The sequence below is a fragment of the Pelobates fuscus genome, chromosome 3, assembly GCF_036172605.1.
Source record: "Pelobates fuscus isolate aPelFus1 chromosome 3, aPelFus1.pri, whole genome shotgun sequence".
NCBI classification, from domain to species: Eukaryota; Metazoa; Chordata; class Amphibia; order Anura; family Pelobatidae; genus Pelobates; species Pelobates fuscus.
In genome coordinates, this window is record NC_086319.1 from 270,133,592 (window position 1) to 270,158,598 (window position 25,007).

The window sequence follows — 25,007 nt, forward strand, 5'->3', positions numbered from 1 at the left end:
ACAGCAAATCAGAAACTAAGATTTAAACAAATTAGCCACTGTTCAATATAGAGGAAATGGCTGTTTGATCTGAGTGATGTAAGTCTGTGTCGCAAGGGAGTCCAGGTTAGAAATACATGTTTTATTAACACGTTAACAATTTTGAAGCTAATCCATAAGAACCTTCACTGGACTAAGTAAAGATCAGAAACATCAGCTGGCTCATCCAGTGATACATTCTATAATTATGAGAAACTGAAATGTAGTATCTGAACCCTTAAAGTGAACAGCCACCAGCTTAGCTAAGTAAACAAACCCAATGGGTGCTAGGTATATGCACAGTACTTGCAGCATAGGGGGGGTTTCCATTTCAAATTCTGTTTCTGCATTTTAGCAATTGAGTTTCAACCCTCTCTCTACATTCACTGCCCCATCTAATCTTTAACCAATGATGAGACACATGTAACACTCTGCAATCACCCTGTCATGCACTAGACGCAGGGGTGGGGAACCTTCTAGAGCATTGTCATACTGTGTAGCCTGCCTCCTCTCTGTGATTTGGTGTTAGTTTGTAGGACAGGGGTTACAGAGGAAGTACTCAGCCTGTTTAGTCCAGCCCATTCTGTGTGTACAAGAGCGAGCCAAGCACACTCTCCTTTCACAGAGCCTCACACAGGCTGCAACAATGTGGCTGTACCTCATCACAGGGGTCGTGCTGATCCTCATCGTCCTGAAGAAGTGGTTTGGAAGCCGGGGACCCAACCCGCTTGCTGTGGACACCAGGAAACCACCTAAACCGCTGGTATTTGATAAAGCACTGAGGAGAAAAGTGATTAAAAATGGTAAATAAAATGACTGCCTGTCACCTTGAAATACAGGATGAGCAATTACTGCTTGTTTCTACCTGCTGTAACACCTAACAAACGATTAGAATTGTTAAGATCTCATGTTTTGCCTGATATTCTACTCCCATTTTCTTTGTCTATGTTCATTAACCCTGGCAGTAAGAGGGAGCATCTCATTCATTTGCCCATATTTTAGTACAGTATCCCAATCTAATACAAACAATAAAACTCCCTAACCTGGCTGGTTTTGTTATATAACAGTGATTACATGTAAAAAGAAATGCACACCCTACCAAGGAGGACACATCTATAAACTATAGTAAATCCTTTAGATTGTAAGCTCACCAGCTATCTAGCAATCACTTTATATAAAAGAGCTTCAATGGCTAGATATCTGCTTACGGGCAGGGCTCTCTCTAGGTTTGTGTTTGTCTGTGTATGTTGTATGTCCTTCACTAATTGTACAGCGCTGCAGAATCTGTTGGCGCTTTATAAATACCAGTAATAAATAAAATAAATAAATGTCTATTTATTTATATAGAGCAGACCTGGCCCACCAGATGTTGCTGAACTACAACTCTCATGATTTTCTAGCTATCTATTTCATTTAAAGACTCATTCATAGAGCATCAATAGAGCAGATGCTAATAAGGTTTTCATTTTATTGTATGGACTAATTGTGAGCTTTTAGTCACTGTATAGATTTCCTGTACTGTGTATTTTGTTTTTTTTTTAGCTGATTGGTATAGTCACAGCATGTGATACATAATTAGTCATGTATTAGTTACCGGTTCACCGGCTTATGATGTTCAGATGCCAAATAGGCATAGTTTTGTTTAGGAACTTGGCAGATCCTCACATTGGGGTCGCTGAGCCTCACCTTTAACCAGGGGATGCAAGGCTACATTTTTATTTATTGATTTGCTAATAAAGTGTTTTACCAGGAAGTACATGGGGATATATACACAGAGGGTAAGAACAGGACCAGTTAATGTGTAAATTGGTTTAAAATTCCACAGATCTGAAAAACAAACCACCTGGTACGTGTTAATTATACTCCCCTGCCTCATAGATTTTACTACGTTTTCTATTGGTGATTGCACTTTATGCAATTGGAGCGGGACTGTATAATTTTGTCCACGTGCCTGCAGGTTAACTAGGTGTTTGTGAAAGCAGTATAATTAACATATACTAAGCACTTTATATCTGTTCGTAAGAAGAACAGTTTATGGAAATGTTATTGCTTTGAATAAAAAAATAATGTTGTAAATCTCATTAGACTGAAAATTGTAAATCATATTGTACCTTGTCTTTCACTGCTACTTCCTCTTACTTGTTCTTCAGTCACTGGTATCTTTCTAAAGTGAACAAACAATATATACATAAAGTATATAAAAATAATATTCCCCTTTAGTTTGCACCGGTATCTTTCTTCCTTTTGTTTTTTATCCATTTCTTCTTTCTTTTCCATTTTTTAAAGTATGTTTGCATGGCTGTTTACCATCTCACGTCTTGCTGAGAGCACATCTTTAATGCCATTTATGTGCTTGTATATTTATTTTTAATTCTTTTTTTTTTTTTTTTCTCGCAGTTTTCTCTCCAGATAAAATACCTCAGAATCTGGATGCCATTGTCATTGGCAGTGGTATTGGAGGACAGGGAGCCGCTGCTCTCCTTGCCAGAGCTGGAAAACGGGTTCTTGTCCTGGAGCAACTCGGTAAATTGGGTGGAAGCTGTCACACTTTCAACGAAAAGGGCTATGAATTTGATGTTGGTGAGTATGAAGAATGTGGGCAAGTATTCACCGGCACATCTGGCAGTCCAGCATGTGTGGACTAAATTTCCCAGTCAACCTCCTAATAACATGAATAACCGGTTGTGATGAACATAGACAATAAGTCAAGTAGTTGCGTGGATTTTCACTAATGTTGTGTAGGTACGTGCTCTAAGGGCCGATTTCTGAGCATGCTTTTTGGAAGTATTGACAAAATGCCACCCACAGATACCTCTGCAACATCAGATGACAGGATAACTTGCCACAGATTGTTATTGAATGGATAAACACCATATAACAGAATACCAGAGTTTCTTACAACAGCATTCAATCCCAAAGTCAGTATACAGGGTAGATACACAATCACAATCACAAACAATACAACAAACTTCGGGATACGGCTGAGAGTAATTCTAAAAGGAACATAAAAAAAATATACAAAATAGTGAAGTACAATTAACACATCTTATGCGCTATATATGAATGCACTCACAAGATAACGTAGAATATATCGCTCATAGGGTGCCTCCCCCGATGGATATGGGTGGCTGGTGGTCCCTTGATTCCTCGTTAGACTTCTTAATAATGCTCAGGACTTCAAATGGGTAATGGTAGAAAAAGATGCTTTTATTGATAAAAGTTGAATAATCACCATCAATCAAATATATTAAAATTAAATGAAAACGGTATGGTCCTACACGTTTCGTTCTGTAAAGAACTTCCTCAGGGACCGTATATAGAAATAAAATCAGTGTACAATCATAACATGTAAAAAATACATTCTATTCCCACCATCCCCTAGTCCTCTTTAAATAGGGCTACTCCCTATGTCCATTGGTGGTTCCGTGGGTGGTACCCGGTGTCCGTCGCTTGATTGGTCCTGTAGGTAGATAATTCAGCTGTTTCACATTCTCCTCGCTTTACTGGTGATAAAATTTGGCGCGTTCGGCTAACCGGAACCGGAAGTATGGGTCATATCGCACTTCCGCGTTCCATATGCGTTCCACCTACGGTTAATGTGCGTTCCACCTTCGTTTTATTTCAACCTTATCATGCAATCATAAAAATCAACAAAGAGCAGTATATCCTATCTACTGAGAGGAAAAAAGGTGTTAGTAACTTCATTCTCAGCACATTTTGTCTATAATTCAAATCATAACAGGTCACCATCCTTAAGTTATCATCAAACAGTGATACAAAATATTTAGATACACAATCCTCTGGAGAGTTTATGAATGGGATGTTTTGAAATAATGTTAAATATTATCAAATTACAGTTATCAAATTCTGAGGGTCTCCTGGGTAACAAATCATTTATCCTTTGCCTCTCAGGTATCCATTACATTGGACAGATGCATGAGCGGTCCCCAACACGAATATTGATAGATCAGCTGACTGATGGGCAGCTTCAATGGGCAAAGATGGATGACCCGTTCGATGTAGTGCTTATAGGGAACTTGGAGAATGCTCGTCGCTACAACATGCCTGTCGGGCAGCAGGCGTATACAGAGGAGCTGATAAAGGCTTTCCCAGGGGAAAAGAAAGCCATCCAAAACTTCATGAAGCTGGTGAAGGTTAGTCTAATGAGGGGCAAACATTGCTGTCATTATGAGAGGAACAATGTATGCATGATCTGTGTATTGTGGTACCAAACCACTCTTCATGCATCCTTAATGGTTCAGGCTTATCAAATCCCAACTATAACATAACTGGGAAAATATCTAATTTTAAAATCAATAGGACAACCTTTGTGTCGAAATGCAGTGTCTGGGATTAGTTGCAGAATGTGGAGCAAACCCTGAGCCCCTGTGCTTTCCTCCCCGTGTCTCCCTGCAGAAGGAGCTATGCACATAATCCTATAGCTTTCTGAATTATCTCCACAGGTGGAACAGAACGCTATAGATGTGCATGAATGTATTCTGAGCTCAGCCCCAAAATTGGTCAAATGGTTCTTATTGGCCCTCAAATGCTACATATTTTATTTATTTATTCTGTTTAACTGAGAGTGACACATACAGTTACAGTAATACTGTCCAGTATAAGTTCAGCTTTGTCTGTGTTTTTATAACATTCTGTGTTGAAGTGTTTTATTTGACATCGATAGTGTCCCTTCATTTTCTACCACTCCCATCTCCCTGACATGAAAAGGGACCATAGATACCAATTACCATTTCATTTTACAGAAGGCATCTGGCCGAATCTCAGATATGGTTGTCCTGAAGATGTTGCCACTGCCACTTGCACGGTTCCTGTGTCGCATTGGCCTTGTGAAACTGATCTCTCCATTTTTCCGGTATGCTAGCCGCAGTGTGTCTGACGTCATCAATGAGCTGACTGATAACAAAGAGCTGAGAACTGTATTAAGTTACATCTTTGGAACATATGGTATGGCATGGTACATGACTCAGGTGCACTATATCTGTCTGGCTAATCATTTCCTGTTCCCCTGCACCTCTTGTCTCAACTCCCCTTCATTACTTTGAGATTGCAAGCTCACATGCTATCTTGCAGCATACTTTGGATAAAGTTGCTATAAGATTTTAAGCTTACAGGGTCTCTCTGATTCTCTTGTATTTGTATGTCTCAAGTGTTATATTTGCTTCCCCTAATTTAAATCTGATAAATACAAAATAATATTAATAGAGATAATGATGAGCAATAAATTGATGATGTGTTCTGAAATGGATAAGGAATAAATCACAGAACAATTGTATGCGTGATCTACATGTAGCACAAATGTGTGTGTGTGTGTGTATATATATATATATATATATATATATATATATATATATTTAGATTATGGAGAAATTTTGACTTTTTATTATTTTAAATTCTTTTATTGATATACAATCTTTAGTTTTAACAAAAAAGTAGTTCAAAATATGTCCAGCAGCTAAGTAGGACAAACAAAACATAGGTAAGTATAAGTGGGTGACCCAGGCATGATAGAGAAGGCCTCTATGGGCATAATGATAAGCTTGTGAGGGTTAGCGGCAGTGACGCACTCACATTTTCACATTATACTTAGTGTAGTAGTAATAATAAACCTGTTAATATCAAGTAGCCCAAGTTACCTTCTTTTGACAATGGTATGCCAGTTGGGGGCTGCTATTTGTTTTACCAAACATGCTACGAAACCAGCAAATCAATCTGTGAAAAATTGAAAACTTAGATTGAATGACAACTATATAACTTCACACTATAGCCAGTGGTATTTTGTAAAGTTTAAAGATGCCGCCCTTCCCTTAGACATCCTAGACATATGAGCCATTTAACAATCAAGACTGATAAGTGCATCTAATTTAGATTTTATTTTTTTTTACTTTGCTGCACACTTGTCTTTTTTTTTTAAATGTTATACGCAAATGTGTGAGAAAATGTGGGTTTTTTGTTTTTTTTTATTTTTTTTTAGATTTTATGTATACTTAATGTTGCATTAGGTGTGTGTATAATATTTATAGGTGTACTTAAAGAGAAAGTTTAGCATTTGAAGTGGAACAGACACATAGCAGATGTTTGAGGCTTTGTTATAGTTCTGAAGTTGGATAATTGCCTCAGTCGTTAAGGGATTGAGGACTGGTACAGGAAAGCATGTATGATTATTGTGAAGATAGGAAATGGAGAGTAATGAACCTTGTATGGGCGAGGTTAGGTGGAGTACTAGAATGGTCATATTCTATTATCCATTTATCCACCTGAATTTCCTGAGGGGTGAGATAAAAACATCTGAATAGAATATTGAAAAACTTGATTTCTGATTTACCCTATATATTAATTTATGGAAAAGGCAGAGCTATCATTAAATAAACAACCACATTGATGTAATTGGACTGCGTGGTGCTAATTTATGCAACTGGGGATTTATTGGTTAAATTAAGTAATGGTGGAGATTGGTAACTAATATAATTTCTATATTCTCTCAGGTGTGTTCCCAGATAAAGCCAGCTTTTCCCTTCATGCTGTGCTCATTGACCACTTCCTGCATGGGGGTTGGTACCCTACAGGTGGCGCCAGTGAAATTACCTTCCATCTTGTTCCCACAATTGAAAGAGCAGGAGGTGCCGTGCTGTCAAAAGTTACAGTGGATAAAATCCTGGTCAATGGAGAGAGGAGAGCTTGTGGTAAGGAAAGAATAATGGCAGAAAATGTTATAAGGGGGACACTTTTCCTAAATCCGAAATGTTATGCCCAGGTAAAATGAGTTTTAAACATTTACTATTTATAATTCGATCATATTGTACTTTTCATTCTTATTTTCTTTTTTTCCTTTTTTTTTTTTTTATTCTTTTGACACAGGTCATAGCCTCAGTAGAAAACATTACATGAGATAAGCATTTGTATGACATCAGAAACATTCGGCAAAGCATAACAATGCGTCTAACAAATTGGGCAATGGGCCATGAGCTGAGGGAATTTGGTTTTAGGTTGTAGGTGCTAGCGCTTTGTCTTAGGCCTTTTGTGCCTAGGGATATAGCTGATGGGATCAATGGTTTGCTATAGGCAGTAAGGTTGGAGATGCTTAGAGTAGAATAGTGATATAGCGATATAAGCTTCCTACCAGGGTCAGATGGGATGCATTTCACCTGTAGTAGGGGCAGATAGACATTACGCCAGTACAGTGTAAAATTACCCCATAGCCCCAGGGAGTGGGGGGGAGATCTAACCCGATAGACAATTATAGGGACAATATCTAAAATGCTGTAAAGTAATTTGTTAAATTGCTCACATGAGTGAAGAAGAGTTCTGCTCGCAGTTAAAGGGTACCCCATACAAAGGCCAAGCCACTCTTCTCCGTCAGGTAGTGGCCTCTGTCCCAGATCGTCGGGGGACGAACGGTGTCACCTTTGTGGAATCCCAGGCTCTAGGTGGTGCCACTGTGGTACTTGGTCTTGCAAGGGACAAGGAGTCCGCTGTAGCCCCAAGGTTGGCAGGAGATCTGTAGCCCCTTGCATGTCTTGAATGTTGGACGAGGAATCGCAGTGGTGGACTAGCACTGTGCGAGGTTGCCTCCACTGGTATTTGATGTTATGCAAGAGAAGGAGAGCTGTGAAGGGCTTAAGAGAGTGGCACCAGGCCAGAGTGGACTCTGATCGATCTGCGTAAAAATGAGAGCTGAATGTTCTCAAATAGATATGGTGAGTGGCTTCTTGTTGCTTGTATCACTGCTGATCTGTCTCTGTGACTCTGTAAGTGCACCAGAAGGTCCCTTGGTGCTGCAGTCGGAGTCTTAGCTGGCCACGGAACATCCCCTCCAGGGCCATTTGTTTAGCCTGTCTAGGAGACAAGAGGGCCAACATAAGTCTCCTAATAAAGTGTGGTGCCTCTGGTATCTTCTCTCCGATTCCCCTGATATTGACGTTCAGGCTTCGCCTTTGATCTTCCAATTATGCAAATCCGAGATAGAATTTATGATTTTGCTGCTGCAGGTCGTGCACTGCTTGTTGCGGGAGTCTTCCTCCAGAGTACTCAGACGGCCTGTCAGGCCCTGCAGGTCTCTGAGGATCTGGGCCTTATCAGCCTCTGCTCCATTTATGAAGTCGTCTGAGATGTCAGAGCAGTCGTCGGCATAGTCGGTCATATTTGTGCGCATGACGCTGCGAGTTTGCTTCCATAGGTCTATTTACAATTTGCCAGGGTTTGTTGGGGTTTTTTTTTTACCCATCTCGCTATCTGCAATTTGGGGTCCATTGGGCACCGTTTCTGAGGAGTTTGGGCTATGGTAGAGGGTCCAGAGTGGCTGTCTAGTGCAGAGCTTAGGTGGCCATTCAGGTCAGTAGCTTGCCTCCACCCCTTTATTTTCTATTTTATTCTTCTTTTCCTCTACATAGACATTTTTTGGTAGAATAAAATCTCCCCTTTTGAACTGCTTGTCCTACTTACTCCCCTTTTTTTTTTTTTTTTTTTTTTTTTTTTTTTTTTAGTTTGTTTCTTTTGTGTCCACTTTATAAGTATTTGTATTCTTTATCTTTACTTTGTTCGCAGGGACATTTGTGAGCCTTAAAATGCCACTTACGTGATTTCCAACACAAAAGTTCCTTATGTTAAACTGGGAGACATGGTTCTGTATGTCCATAGGCTCTATGACTTATACTTCACCTCTGCCTGGTCACCTTATTGCAGTACCCCATGATCACAACCCAGAAGGCATTGAGGAACCTGACTCTCCCTCTAATGTTAGGGAGACAACTCATTACTTTTTATTTACAGTTCTGAGATTTTTCTGTAAACCTGCACTTCCACGGACAAAAATAGCAAGACCTCTTTTTCTATAGATTAAAACGGTGGCCCACAATATGCGTTTTAGGTACCCTGCAATTCTATGAATTTAATAAATCTGTAACATATTTGACGCTATATTAATATTCCTAAATGTTTTGCAGGTGTTGTTGTGAAAGCAAAGGGACATGAACCCATGAATATTTTTGCCCCCATTGTGATTTCTGATGCTGGTATTTTCAACACATATGAAAAACTTCTACCCCCTGAAATGGAAGCTTTGCCAGGTTTGTAAGAGTGACTAGGAAAATACTGGGTCTTTGATACTGGGCAAATATAAGCTGCCTAGGATGGGGATTGTAGGAGTTTTATATGAGAGAGAGAGAGAGAGAGAGAGAGAGAGATAGAGATATCACATAGAGTGATTTTAAAGAAAGTCTTTATTGCAGTGTTTCTCAACCTTTACCACATACCTGTGTCTCGAGAAAGTAATTTCTATTGATTTAAATTCCAAATAAAATGTGTAGACACTGATATTTAAGTTAATCCCATGTTGGAGAACTAGTCTGATTAAACACAGTAAAGAATATTTCTTTTTAAAATAAATATGACATAATGTGAATATTGTGTATGTAAGAGTAGCGTATGAACTATTAATTTGAACTCTGAAGTATAAACAAAATGAAAATATACTACACACATAAGTTACATACAGAAGACACTGACACACACATTTATACACAGAGGACACTGACACACATACTCTCACTGACACACACTCTTATAGATTTGACAGACACTTTCAGCAGTGCACAATAGCCACTATACTTACCCGCACTGTCGAGTGCCTGAGCTCCTTCAGGACTGCACTAGTATGCTGAACTTTAGGATTAACAATTCAATTGTCTATACTTAATCACCTTGACAGATTTCATGCCTTACTTATCATAGATAATTTCACATGGATTTTCACTTGTCACTCTCTATATTTCACCCTGAGCAAGTCTGTGCAGTTCCAATTAAGAGAATCTTTTGATTCAAATTAGTTCATGGCTGCCCCTCCTTGCCTCAAGCAAGAGCCTCAATTGCCTTTAGTGTGTTCGCCTGATAGTTCTCGTAATAGTTGTTACGAAAACCATGACTTTCGTGAACTAAAAGAAAAATTGACATCTGACACCAGCACGCACAGTATGCTGGTTTCAGACACCCAATTATTGCACAGCCCGCCAGCTCGGTCCTTTCTATCAAGGAGGCTATCCCTAGAGGTAAAGCTATGTGTGTTAATTGAGTGCAAATACAGACATTCTGTTTCATTTCCCATTCTTTTCATAGTCCTCTCTAATGATATATTTCATGCTTCCGTCAGAGATCCAGAATCAGCTGGGATTGATGAAACATGGACAGGGAGGTTTCAGCGTTTTTATCGGCCTAAAAGGAACAAAAGAGGATCTTAATCTTCCAGCTGCAAATTATATATACCTCCCAAGTACAGACCTGACAAAGTTGTAAGTAGATGTCCTACCCCTCCTCAGGACCACCACCATAACATGCATGCTGAATTTTCCTTCCTTATGTTAACTGGGTGATACTCTCATCTGTCACATTGGTTCTGTTTTAAGCCTTGGTCTAAGATAGTAAAAGTGGGGCAATTACCACGGAGACTGTGGAACCAGCAGGTGCATTCCATCGGTGACCCCTCCCCTTTTACAATTTTTGCATCACATACATTGTATCTAGTAATGCAAGTCACCCAGTGGAATATAGTGTGGCCATTGACTGCCCCAGCTCCCCATTTTATTTCCTATTAGAGAAAATGCTTAGGTGAATGGGCTTGAAAGTCAGATTCCAAAGACCCTGGACTCTTATTTGATTCAATACAATCTGTTGGTTAAAGCCTTGTTACAATTATGTGCACTGGCTCTGCAATTTGCAAATTTTGCATATTCTGTGAAATTCAGGCAGATTGCATTGGGGTTAGGATTAATGTTTTCCATCATGCTCCTCATCATAATGGCTTTATTTTATTATCTTTCTATTGGTGCCTTTATGCTTTACTATATGTTTATTTTTTCATGTACTGTTTTGAATGCATCACAATAAGTTTAACCTCTTAATAACATTAGGACGTTTTATGCAGTCCTAAAAAAAAGTGGGCTTTTACCCTGTTAGGACCACATGGAATGTCCTTGCATTTTGGCGTGAAAAGGTTTAAATCCCTGTTCACACTGGGGAAAATGGTTGATACCCTGGGCTTCCCACTGTCAGCTGGAGCCATTTTTAGAGGCCACTTAGTAGCACCTGAACTGCATGTAGGGTTCAAAGTGAGCGCTGCATATAACCTTGTAAATGAGCGATGGTGTTCAGTTGCTGTTTTTTCCAGCTCTCCCCAGAAAGAAAGACCCCCAGTATCAGAAAACATCCCTGCATTTCCCCTTGCTGACCGTGACCTGCTACCCAGCACCGACCACATAGTGATCGTCCGGGATAGCATGCAGCTCCCCCTCATGCCACAATCACACAGTATAGAGCGTTGTGTGATCTGAATTCTTTCTGCTAATGTCAGTAACCCATACCCTGGGTTAGGGTAAGAGTTAATGCTTGGTTAGGGATAGTGTAGGGTAATACATTAGGGGTAAGATTAAGATAGGTGTAAGCATAGGGGTAGGGTTGGTATGGCATGGGGGCGGGATGGTTGGTAGTGGGTTAGCATTAGCCATCAAAAATGTATTTAGATCCTTGCCATATGAGGCATTCAATAATCATAACTGGTACGTAAATTAATTTTGAGTACAATTTCTTTAGTTGCACTTGATGTGTTAAAAAATTATCATAAGCAAAACTGTGAAAAATATTTGGTTTCTATGTATTCATACTTAATGTTGTGTTATGTATGGGTGCAAACTTAAATTATAGTGGTGCAAATATTGTATGAATTTGACGTTTTTTTTTTGGGGGGGGGGGGGTTAATGTTAATGTAGCTAAAGAATGTTAGTCCCAGTTTAAAAATAAATAGATCAACCAGTTTCTTTTGGACAAGTTGATCATGAAATATGAAAAATCTCAAGCACACCAAACATAATTAAACATAATAAAGTTTAATTATTTAATAAATGCATATCAACAAAGTACTTATCTGCAATACCATGCAAATCTATACATAACCGCATCAATAACAATAAAGTGTTCTAGACATAAAGTGCTTAACCATATAAACCCATATACCAACAGACACAGGGCCAACTGACCTAGACCTGGAGACTACACAAACCCTAACGTTTCGGCACCTGGGGAGGGGGGGGATCTCAAAGCTAATAGTACTTATTCTCACTTTTTATTAAGGTGTTCTTGCATAGCAAGACCACTTAATGTTATCTCACATATATATTATTATTATTATTATTATTATAGCCAAATTTACCACCCTAACTCCTCCCACAGTTTTTACACTACATAGACAAAAATATACCAAAACGTGCGGATTGTTCCCGATTGGTGTGCTATTACTTTGTGGAACGTTTCGCCGAATGGTTCATGGAATATCGTCGTTCTCGAGGCAAAATTGGTCCCATAGGAATGAATGGCAAAATATTCAAAGCTAGTGTGGGAGCTGGCAAAAGCTGAAAAATCAGAACATGATTTCTAAACTGCCACCACTCCCTCATTTTCAAGCCCACCTACACAAATCATATATCAAAATGTTCAGCTATCCCTGCTGCCACTAAAAATGTCCACAGCTAAGCCATAGTCCTGATAGTTTTCACAATATGACCATTTGTTTGCAACTCACGCCGTCCATTGACATTCATTGAAACTCCACTCTAGCCAGCTCAAATTTGAAGGGCAATTTCTAAACTGCGACTGTGCCTTCATTGTTAATATTTCAGAGACATACTATGCATCGAAATGTAGGTCTGGGTCTTGTGATTCTCACAATATAAACCTCTTCACTGTAGGATTTATAGTTTTTAAAATATGACCGTTTGAAGATGGCAACCGCCAAAATACTCTGACCTGTGCCAGGCTGCAGCAGCAAGTGATGTCATAGGGCCTTTTGTATACCTGCTAATGTTTTTATAAATGTATGGTTTAATGTAACTGTGCAACAACATTGCAATTAAATGTGCTATATAAATGATAACAGTTACTCCGCCCACTCCAGTTGTAGACTACTGGTGGAGGCAAGAACACTTCACACAATTTCCCCAGAAATTGTAGCTTTTCTAGTTCTTATTCTTATTATAGCCAAATTTGCCACCCTAACTACTCCCACAGTTTTTACACTACATAGACAAAAAATTTCCAAAACGTGCAGATTGTTCCCGATCGGATTGCTATTACTTTGTGGAACGTTTCGCCGAATGGTTCTCGGAATATTGTCGTTCTTGTGGTGAAATTTGTCCCATAGGAATGAATGGCAAAGCTAGAGTGGGAGCTGGCAAAAGCTGAAAAATCAGGACATGATTTCTAAACTGCCACCACTCCCTCATTTTCAGGCCCACCTACACAAATCTTATATCAAAACGTTCAGCTATCCCTGTTGCCACTAAAAATGTCCACAGCTAAGCCATCGTCCTGATAGTTTTCACAATATGATCATTTGTTTGCAACTCACGCCGTCCATTGACATTCATTGAAACTCCACTCTGCAAAGCTCACATTTGAAGTGCAATTTCTAAACTGCGACTGTGCCTTAATTGTTAATATTTCAGAGACATACTATGCATCGAAATGTAGGTCTGGGCCATGTGATTCTCACAATATAAAGCTCTTCGATGTAGGATGTATAGTTTTTAAAATACGACAGTTTAAAGATGGCCACCACCAAAATACTCTGACCTGTGCCAGGCTGGAGCAGCAAGTGATGTCATAGACAGGGCCTTTTGTATACCTGCTAATGTTTTTATAAATGTATGTTTTAATGTAACTGTGAAGTACTTTGGGCAACAACGTTGCAATTAAATGTGCTATATAAATAAATAAAAGTTGAAATGCATTTCTCACTCTATCAATATCGGCAATATTAGTGGCCGATACCGATATTGCCGAAAATACCTAATATCGGCCGATAATATCGGTAAAACCGATAATCGCTCGATCCCTAGTTGTAGACTACTGGTGGAGGCAAAACACTTCACACAATTTCCCCAGAAATTGTAGCTTTTCTAGTTTTTTTTTTTTTTTTTGTTTTTTTTTTCTTCATTTTTTTGGTGTAGAGATTAATTCACAAGCTCTTTATGACATGTCAACAGAGGTACACAAAACAAGATAAATGACGAGGATGTAGTAGGACATGTTGATAGAACTGCACATTTTGTAGGAATTACATTTATCATGCTTAATATGATATTTGTTTAGATGCGTTTGCAGAAAGAAAAACGTCCAGGACACCGTTCTATGTGGGTAAAACAAAAAGGACTTGCATGCATGCTAAATAAGAGAATCATGAATGTTTGCAAGACAAACATATGTGTAAACCACTGGGTATCAGCAGAAAGCAGACGGCAGATGCAGGTAGATTGTAGTGTGCGGCCATGGGTGATAAATCCAGGTCGTAAGCTGGGAGTGTGAAGGAGTTAGCCGATTCCTGCCGGGGGTGAGTCCCCTTCTCCATCCCAGTCCTTCCACCATGCCCAGTCATCCAGACAGCTCAATAAGTTCCTCCCCAGGCAGGCATCTTGACCTGCAGTCAGAACTTGTGACAGCCAGCTGCATGTCTCGTACAGCTGATAGTAGGAGTGGCAAGCCTCCATGTGTAAGTGTGTGCGGAGATTGTACCCATGCTCGTTTGCCCGGTTTCGGTGCAAGTTGCAGAATGTGTAGTCGCCAGAATAATGAGGTGTCGACTGATGCTGCCTTGGCAGCTTCTAGTCATCTCCTCCGCAGTACCCAACCAGGGAGATGTGGGAACGACTATTTCAAGCTGCGTCTTCTATTGCGACTCACCTTGGGGGCCACGACTCGGCTCGCAGGAGTAGAAGTGAGTCCCGTTTCATAAAGCTTGGCCCAAAAAGCTGCGCAGATGCGTTTTAAAGTGTAAGAGGAGCAGGTGTTCAGACAAGGGCGTCTGCGGGAAGGTGCTTCCGGCTGTAGGCCTCTGCAGAGTGGCCATCTTGATAACTATGCCTCAGCCCCTGGGTTCTGCCGCAGGCTGGATTGTTTGTCGACGGGATTTCACCAATATACCAGTGGGGACCGGTATATCCGCCTCCCCCTCCCTGTTTGTGGCAATAGGTTGCAGGAAAATCCAGCACGGACTTCGAGCGCCAGATGCAGGCAGACAAGTAGCGTATAATCAGCAGGGTACTGCCCGGGGTGGCATGCAGGGTTGGTGCCTATATTTGGGCTTGTTGTGTCGAGTTTCAGACTCCTTGGGTTAATTACCCTTAGGAGCTCAAGCACCGTGCGACCCCCTTTTTCTCACTTTTATACAAAAATGATACTCCGACATCAACCCATAATTAAAAATTAAAGATCGGATAAAAAAATACACAATCTAATTATCCATTGGTGAAGGCTATTGCCAATACCGACTTCCGTGTATGACGTCCTCTCGCAAAACAGTATTAAACAGTGTGTCATTGGTATACGGGTTTATATAGTTAAGCACTCTATGTCTAGAGCATTTTATTGCTATTGATGCAGGTATGTATATATTGGCATTTTTTTGCACATAAGCACTTTGTTGATATGCGTTTATTTATAATGCATGAGATTTTTTCTATTTCATGATTTCTTTGTACCTGGTGGGGATACAGGTTCTTCTCATTTAGCACCCTTGGTTTTCATAACTGCACGCCACACGAACGTTAACCCATATCAGTAGAGCTTTCACTATAATATACTGTGCATCTTTTGGATAAGTTGTCTGAATCTGTTCCTCTTCAAGAGCCCACTGATGTATTAAGAATTTCAAATGGTGGGGACAGATGATAGTGGGATAAATCTCCTCCATTATGTTTGAATGTATTCATGTATTCTTTGTATTCAAAGTTTTGAACTCCGGTTCGGATGTACAATTTCTCTTACAGAGAGAAAGATTATTATACTTCCAGTGCAGATGAAGCCGCAAATAACATTCCAATGTTGTACATCTCCTCTCCTTCTGCAAAAGACCCCACCCATGAGGAGCGATGTCCTGGTAAGGTCTTCACCAAATTGTAGCATATCCATGGAATTCCAACATAAATACTTCCCAAACTTTAACATGTGCACTTAACTATAACCATAGTAAACAAATTACCTTGATCAGCTTTTGCTCGGTATGTGTTTTCTCATACTCCAAGGAACCCCAACCAGAGAGCAGAACTCCTTTTTCATACTGCCCTCTATAATTACCTCGGTTAGCTATTGATAGCTATGTCCTGCTGTACCCTCTTTTAAGATTGTATACTAATCCCATGGTCATTCATTTTAAGGACTAACATTTTCTTAATGTTTAGATAGTCTGCCGGAAACCCTGCTGCTCAGGATACCCCTCCTGGCTTTAAGCCATTAACCCTTGAAGTGGCAGCTGGTGAAGGTTAAAAGATTACTCCAACTTCCATGACAACTTCTGCTTTTAAACAAAGTTATGGAGGAAGGAATCTGTATATGCAGTTTCTCAGCTTGAAACTTTGCACGTATAGGAATATTTACAGTATTGTGCCGGGCGCTGGTTACGCCCCCAACACATATGGCTACATTTCTGGCTGCTTAATTTTTAATCTGTGCAGGAATTAAACCTGCAAATACTAACTGGTGCCCATAAAGCAGTATAGATTAAAACATTATTTAAAAGGGGATATAGTAATCTTTTAAATATGGTAAAACCTACTATACTATGCTTGGTGGGGGGGAGAGGGGAGGGGGAGGGATAAAAACATTATATATATATATATATATATATATAATCATAGGCTGTTTTAATTAACAGATGGGAATCCCTATTTTATTTCTGTAGTTTCATTTTGTTAGTCATTCAGGGTTATTTACTAAGCTGAGAATTTTAAATGAATTTCAAATTTGAGGCCAGAGTAGCTAAACTGAAAGTCTAGCTGAGACTGTTTCCAGTTCACTACTTGGACCTTAAATTTGAAAGTCACTTTGACTTTTCACTTTAGTGACTAACCCTGGTGGTGTATGTGGCACACTTTGAGGTCATGGCACACTTGCCTATTTCCTGTGATCAAGAAACTGATCGTGCTAATGCTACTCATTGAATGACTCGCCTCAGTAAACTCAGCATAACGTTCACTATGTTGATATGACCCACAGAGTGATTAGAATACCCATCATTGCAATAAGTCAGGCTTCCCCAAACTCCGGCCCTCCAGATGTTGCTGAACTACAACTCCTATGATTCTCAGCCTATCTATTTCATTCATAGAATCATAATCACTTGCTCAGAAAGCACCCCAACTACCTACGTAACATGCTCAGCCTTGCCCTCCATGGCCCTGTATTTCACAACCTTTTTTTTTTAGCAGAATTACCCTTATATGTCTGGGGAAAAAATAATTTCTAACTAATATTAATTCAAAGGTTTCTCCAACTATCCAGCCCTCTGTTGTGGTTATGGTAGGAGTACCCTGGCTCTGTTCTCCAGTAATGGGGCAAACCCTCTTACAAGGTTTTGCCCTCTTACCTGTGTCCCTTCTGGGCGCAAGGCCTCCTCTGCAGTAGGCTTTACAAGGTCTGGATGCCGATCCTTGCATTCATTGACTGAGAGTATGCGTTAAACCTCTGGGCTGACTCATGACGCCCCAATTACACTGCTGGAAGTGGAATTATACCTCTGGCGCCAAAGGAGTTAAACAAGGTATGTGCTGTGTTTCATTGTGAAATGTTGCACATACAGATTCCAGGCACCATGACCACTTCAAATCACTGAAATTTTAGTCTATTTTGCTAACTATGTTATTAATATGCAAAGCACTATCTTAGCTTTCCTGACACTACTAATGATATTTCGTGTCAGATCTCTGAAATCTCCTATACTAGCTGCCTTTTAAAAGGATCAAAGGGTACACTGACTTTATGTGAGTTGAAGGGAATTGATATTCTCTCCCTTATCTCATTGAGTACTAGCAAAATAGATTTATTTTTGAGCATTGCACGTTACCCCCATTGCTCAACTTCCATATGATGGCACAACCTGTGTATTTGATGTAGGTTAGGGGTAGCCTTGCCTTTTTAATTATATATTTTTTTCTAAAAAGGGGAACATTGGTGAATGGGGTGAAAAATAATATAAATCTACACCTACATGAGAGCAGCTATTTGCTTTTTTTTTTATTCTTTATTTAGGTCGTGCATGAGTATAACAGACATGTGTGCGTAACCACAACGGTTGTCGTACACAGAGCATAAAACAAAGGATTATAAACATGTGGTATTAGAGGCTAGGCACATTTTTTGTTTTATATAAAGAAGACTAATAAATATATTCTGGTCTAGGCAAGCATTTTCTTATATATTTGTCATAAAAGTGACCTGCTAGAGGGCTCGTAGGAAACGGTTGAGGCTATAGTCTGTGCGATATTGCGCTAATTTACAGAAGTTTACATATGCAAATTTTACGAATGCTTTTACTGTTCCCTGGTAAATATTTGCTTTTTTCTTGATGCGGATCATTTATATTTGTCATGCCAAAGTATATTTTTACATTTCATATTTTTGTCAATTGTAAAATTAACCAGGAAAGTCCACGATGACTGCCCTTTCTTTTGCACGCTATGATTGGTTTCAAGAGTGGAAGGATAAGAAAGTACAGAAACGGGGAGCAGATTATGAAAGTGTGAAGAGCGCATTTACTGAGGCCATACTGGAAACACTTGTCAAGATCTTCCCTCAGATCAAGGACCAGGTAATGGGACCACAAAGGATACATTTTGAGACCGTTGGGGAAATGAAGAATGGTACAGAGATTACCACTCAGGGTTACTTCTTTTTGGAAGGAATTAAATGGTTGATTGGAAATTAAAAGAAGCAGTAACAGATCCAAAAAAGGTTTTGTGAAAGAAAAATGACAAGAGTGCTATTCTCGTGACCCACTGTGAAAAACCTCTTTAACCCCTTAAAGACCAAACTTCTGGAAAAAAAAAGGGAATCATGACATGTCACACATGTCGTGTCCTTAAGGGGTTAAAGTGTAAACTGTGAGAACCAACCCAGGTAAACCTTAGGAACAAATAAGAAGAAATGGATAATTTCAATTGAGGAACAGGCCATAAATATCACAAGACACAGAGCTAGAGATAAAATGCGACCGGTTGTGCGCTTAACTATTGTAAAATCCAGAAGTAGAACAGACCAAGCTGCTCAAAATTGTTTGTGTCAGGGTTATTCAGTAAACCATGCATTTAAGCATATTTAAATCCAATTTGTAAAACTGAGACCAAAATAACAAATTTTAAAGAATTCTATAACCCCGCTTTTGTCACAGTTTGGCTATTCTGTACTTTCATTTGCTAAAATTTTGGAGTTTAGTGAATAACCTTTTATGTCTCTACCATCTATTTGAGGTTCTGCACACCTTTCTATTTCTCACCCCTTTTCAGATCGATTGCTACACCAGTGGCTCTCCGCTCACCAACCAGCACTACCTGGGGTGCTCAATGGGGGAATTCTATGGAGCAGAACATGATATTGCCAGATTGGACCCAGAAACCACAGCCATTAATAGGGCCACAACACCCATAAAGGGACTTTACCTGACTGGTAAGTATCAGAACGGTTTGATTTTTCTTGATGTTCTTTGTCCACGGACACTTCGTGCATGTCCAAAGAACAAGGATCTATCAATCTGCGAATATTTTTATTAGGCACTTCATCTCTGAGTCAGTCAATGATCACATCAACTGAGTGGTTTACTTAACAATCAGTAAGTTGGAATTGTAGACATATTGGAGTATATTTACAATTTAGCTATTTTATGTCTATATTTTGGACTTATTTTTTAATTCTGTCCATTAAAATAAATTAAGTATGAATGATGTGAACAGGGAACTTATATTTCTTTTATTTATTTATTTTTATATTCTTTATTTTATTTGTGCAAGTTATAACAAACGAGCCTGTGTTGCCACAACAGCAATACCAGGCTGAATATTGTCATACATTTGCAAACCTGGCAAGTGGAGGTTCTGCACATTTTTATAATAAAAGTGATATAGCATTGGTTGAAGAAGGTATGCGTGGCATAACAGAACTTATAGTAGTCAGAAAGTAAGTCCAGCACCCAAATAGTATGAAGATGGGAACACCTAAGTGTCCAGTCCCGTAATGGAGCAAATAAACATTCTTTACATAACAGCTTAAAGCAGCACTGTCATGCCGAATCACGTTTTGTTTTTTAACCCGCCTCCACTACATCCAATTGACCCCCTTGTCACCCCCAAATGCCCCTAAGCCCCCCACATTACCTATTTTTTATTCTTTATTTTCTGCCCCGATCTTTATTCAGGGTGCCGCCATCTTTGTGTGGGTAGGTGAAGTTCCTGTGGGACACGTCATCTGCCCACACTAGATAGCCCTGAGATACCTGCACATGCCCAGTGAAACACCTGGACATGCGAACGGGAATTTCACCCATTCATTCATCAGACAGACGAATGAATGAATAGAAAAAATCAGACGAACAAACTAACACTGAGTATCAGTGTTCGTTTGTTTGTTCGGTTTATTACAAGGAGGGAGCTACCGGCGTGCAGCTCCCTCCTTGCAATATGTAAAAATAGAAGCGGCAGGGAGCAGTGCTCCCCACCACTTCCTAAACCCCCCAGGTCTCCCTCTCACTCTATGGGGGTCAATATGACCCCCATAATAGCATAAGGGAGATTAAAATCTCCCAAATGCCCCTACTCGCTATACCGCGAGTAGGGGCATGTCCACAAAAAAAAATGTTAATAAGGGGGGGGGGGGGGCCTACTGTCCTCTCCCCCCCGGCCCCCACCCCTGGGCGGCGGCGGGTGGGGGCCATAATGGTAATAAGGGATGGGGGGGGGAAATCTACTGTCCTCCACCCCTGGGCGGCGGGTGGGGGCCATAATGGTTATGAGGGGGGGGGGAAACCTACTGTCTTGCCCCCCGCCCCCCACCCCTGGGTGGCGGGTGGGGGCCATAATGGTAATGAGGGGGGGGGGTACCTTTTTATTTGGCCTTTTTGGGGGCTGAAAAATGAAGATTTTAGAAAAAAGAAGACATCGAATGGTAAGTTTTAATTTTTCTTTACAGGTTAGCAATTTTATTCCCCCCTCACTATTTTTTAGGGTGAGGGGGGTAGGTAGGGGCATTTTTATTTGGGTGGGGGGTGGGTGACTAGGGGCTTGGGGACCCCTAGTCACCTTGATGGGGGGGGGGGGGGGAATTGACTTGGTGCCGCCGCCCAGGGGTGGGGGCGGGGGGAGGACAGTAGGTGTCCCCCCCCCATTATCATTATGGCCCCCACCTGCCGCCCAGGGGTGGGGGCCGGGGGGGAGGTCAGTAGGTCCCCCCTTATTACCATTATGGCCCCCACCCACCGCTCAGGGGTGGGGGCCGGGGGAGGGGGACACAATAGGTCTCCCTCCCTTATTTTACTGTAGGGCCCCCACCCGTCGTTTAGGAGTGGGGGCCAATAGGTTTTTTTTTTTGTTTGTTTTTTTTTACAGTGAGCAGCCACAGGCTGCTCACTGCTTACTAGACATGCCCCTACTCGCGGTATAGCGAGTAGGGGCATATTATTTACTAATACTAAGTCATTTTTACTTAGTGTTAGTAAATGTGGCTGAAAGACCAGTTTAGGTCTTTCAGCCTTTTAGTAGATAACTCCCAAATTCCCACGGTATCAGGGAGCTATCTACTAAGCGGCTGCAAGATGCAGCCACAGCAATGAATAGGATCGGAGTTTCATTCATTCAAATGAAATTCCGATCCGAACAAAGTGCCGAATTGCGTTCTAAAACAAATGAACATACTGTTCTCATTCAGTTAGAACGCAATTCGTCAGTTTCGTCTAAAATGACAGGAAGCATCGCGGGAACACAGAGGAAAGGTAAGGATTATGGGAAAATTGCTCTGACCAGCGGAAATGAAGCACACTTTGCTCCTCCGCTGGTCAAGCGGAGGAATCCTCCCTAAGACAAAGAGTCCCTACTTTGTCTTATGATTTTAAAGAAGACAGGAAGAAAAGAATAACAGATCCTGAGAGAGGGGGAGAAGAGGAAGAGATTGAGGAAAGGTAAGTTCGGCATGACAGTGCCGCTTTAATTAATTTATGTTAGACTATAGTGTAGGAACCGCACTGCCCATCTGCTAATCCTATATTAGGTGGGTACAAAGGTATTGTTAGGTCTATTGCTGGGTCTAGGGGTTTAAGAACTGGCTAGAGAGTTACATGCGGTATCCAGCAGGGAACTTCTATTAGGAAGGCTGAACTTGATGGACGCAAGTCTCTTTTCAGCTATGTAACTATGTAACTATTGCAATGATTAAAAATTATGCTATAAGAAAGTGCCCGTTTCCCCTTACTGAGGTTGTTGATTTTTGTATCTTTTCACATTGTGGTGGCGTTCAGACTTTATTCTCTTGTCTTGCAGGTCACGATGTCTTCATGTGTGGGTTTGCAGGAGCTCTACTTGGAGCTGTGGTCTGCACATCTGAAATCCTAGGACGAAATCTCTTTGTGGACCTGGAGTTTCTAAGAAAGAAGATAATTCAGGAAAAAGCCCAAAAAAATGAGTGATCTGAGCTCTGATCACAAATTTATGGGTGGTAGGAAGGTGGGTGAGCTGACCACTGGTTATTTTCCAATTCATACCAGAGTTGTACATCATTCTACTACATAGCAGTAGCTCACCAAGAATCCGCAATGGATTCAAAGCTGTGTCTGGTTAAATGCACTCTTATTCCTAGATTTATTTTCTCCTCCTGTTCCAATGTGATCATGTCCCCCCCTTATTCAATCTTCTCTCTGTATTCCCACCACATTGTTTCTGTCCCTCAGTCTCCATCTGTCTTTGTCCCATTTCCCCAAAGATCATGTTTCTTTCCCACAATGTTCCTGCATCTCTACCAATTCTTTCCCTGATCCTTGCCTAACTTTATGTTTGGGAAAAGCTGCGAAGGTGGACAGTAAAGCTTGCAATGATGAAGTAGAGGAGTAGCAGAACCACCCTTGTTCTACTATGTGGAAACACGGCTTGTGACGTAATAATGGATGAAGGCAGCGTCCATCCCTTTAAACATGCCACTATATGTCAGGACCTAAATATGCCACTGCACGGTGCAATAGCTTTTTATAAATAAGGCCAATAATCTTGGCAATCTATTTTGTAATAGTTACTTATTTTTTGTAAATTATGATGAAAATAATGTAGCCTGACGATGTAAAAAAAGTCTCTACATAAAGAAAGATTATTAATCCTGATTTTATGTCTAAACGATTTACTGTATTGATGTATTTAAAATCTGCTGGATTTGTTTTCAGATGAAAATAGGGGTCTATGAGAAAAAAAGCATGTCCAGACACAACTGTGATTGTATCGTTAACATGGAGCAGTAAAGAAATACTGATCCGACAAGGAGATCAGCCATTATAATTGTTTTATATGCACTTTTAATGTATAGCAAAGTTGAGCTGCCATATTGTTAGAGAATTTAAAAACAAGCATTTATTCCGTAAACTGAGCACTATGACATTTGACAAAGGAGTTGCAACTTTTAATGAGGTGGGGGGAAAAACGAGTTTCAGAATTTTTTTTAACTTGGCTATTTTGGCCTAAACGTTTCAGTTTTCTAATAATTTCTCAGTTTACTGAATAAGCCATTAGGGGTATTGTTCAGGTGAAATCCCCTTTTATTATGTGGAACCTTAATTCCATGCTGGTGTTGGGCTCCATATAACACATACAATACAATTCTACCCTCAAGCATTTTTTTTTCCATGTATGGTATTTGTTGTTACCACTTCTGCAAGGAGTATGTACCATGCAAAAACGTCATGTTCGAAAATTAAATGTGGAAACATCAGCCTGATTTGTGTTTATGTACATTTAGAGGAATTTTTATGTAATGTGCTTTTTTTAAGAACTTTTCAAATTCAGTGCAGAAGTATTACATGTATTGCTTTCTAGATACTAATGTAAAAGAGCAAAGGGAACCTTAAAGAGACACTCCAGACTCCTAAAGCACTTAATTTGCTGAAAGGCTTTATGTATAAAAAAGTGGTCATCTTTATTTAATTGTGCAAAAAGTGCAGATGTCAATAGAAATGTACACTTTTATGAATGAACCTGGTTACACCCCCTTGACTTTCAAGCAAACAGTTTATGCTACTTCGTGGTTTTGTTAGCTCAGTGGAGCTAGACTCAAGATGCAGCAATAACTCACCTGCCTTGCAAAAACTTCTCAATGAGCTGCATTTGGCTAGGTTGTGATTGGATAGCCACAAAAGTTTGGGCAGGGTTAGAAGGGGAAGGATTGCAAAGTCAGAACTGTAACTTTCCTAAGCTATTTTTCAAACAAAAAAAGGGGGAAATTGAAAACGCAAAACCCCCAGTCTGTTAAGGTAACAGTGAAATTCTAAAGGTAGAGTGACTTCTCTAGCAAAAAATCTTAACTTCATGGTTGTTACTAGGTAGACTTTAGGCTTTATTCGTCTGTGCCAATCATAGATTGTCGCAACCAATAAATAGACACAAAGGTAAAAGAACTGTAGGTAACAAAAAAAGGAAGAGTATGTAGGGAAAAGCTACTGATAACGGTGTTATGTCGAGGTAAATGGTGAAGAGACTGCAGTAGCCGGAATAGAACTAAAGTCCCCCCTGTACGTCATAAAATAATATCAGTATATATGTCAGTATACAATGTAGATATTCCCAACATCCTCAGCCAGCTAGAAAAAAACATTATACTGGCAAAGAACATCAATATCATAGGGCTGTCTGCTCCAGTAAGATAATTACCGACAACCTGTAAGACCAGAGTAAAAAATGTGTGATCTTATAAGCTACATACCTGAGATGTAGCAAAAAATGCCACAACTTACTACCAGCTGCTCCCTCAATATCCCCCAGAGGTGAGAGGGTATAGTGCTACAAAAGGTAAATCGCTGGATCCCTAAAATAGGATCAAAAACTAGGATCTAAATACCTTGGCTGCCTTAAGTAATATAACCGCCTACTACCGTCCTGTCACCGAATGACCTACTGTTAGATCACTCTACCACTAAACTA

The 25,007-nt window shown here is 40.2% G+C and overlaps 1 protein-coding gene across 2 annotated transcripts; it reads left to right on the plus strand.

The window, feature by feature from the left end:
* Positions 1-580: 580 nt before the first annotated feature.
* On the plus strand, positions 581-23,705 carry RETSAT (retinol saturase). 2 transcript variants are annotated; one of them, XM_063448517.1, is made up of 12 exons: positions 581-821; positions 2,416-2,598; positions 3,931-4,172; positions 4,782-4,983; positions 6,522-6,719; positions 8,979-9,101; positions 10,181-10,319; positions 15,843-15,952; positions 18,492-18,658; positions 19,353-19,512; positions 22,371-22,553; positions 23,261-23,705. In XM_063448517.1, exons 1-11 carry the CDS (start codon positions 665-667, stop codon positions 22,514-22,516), a joined length of 1,827 nt encoding a protein of 608 aa, XP_063304587.1. In that variant the 5' UTR covers positions 581-664; the 3' UTR covers positions 22,517-22,553; positions 23,261-23,705. The 2 variants fall into 2 exon arrangements, with proteins under 2 accessions (XP_063304587.1, XP_063304586.1); XM_063448516.1 differs by having other exon boundaries at positions 22,371-23,705.
* Positions 23,706-25,007: the final 1,302 nt, after the last annotated feature.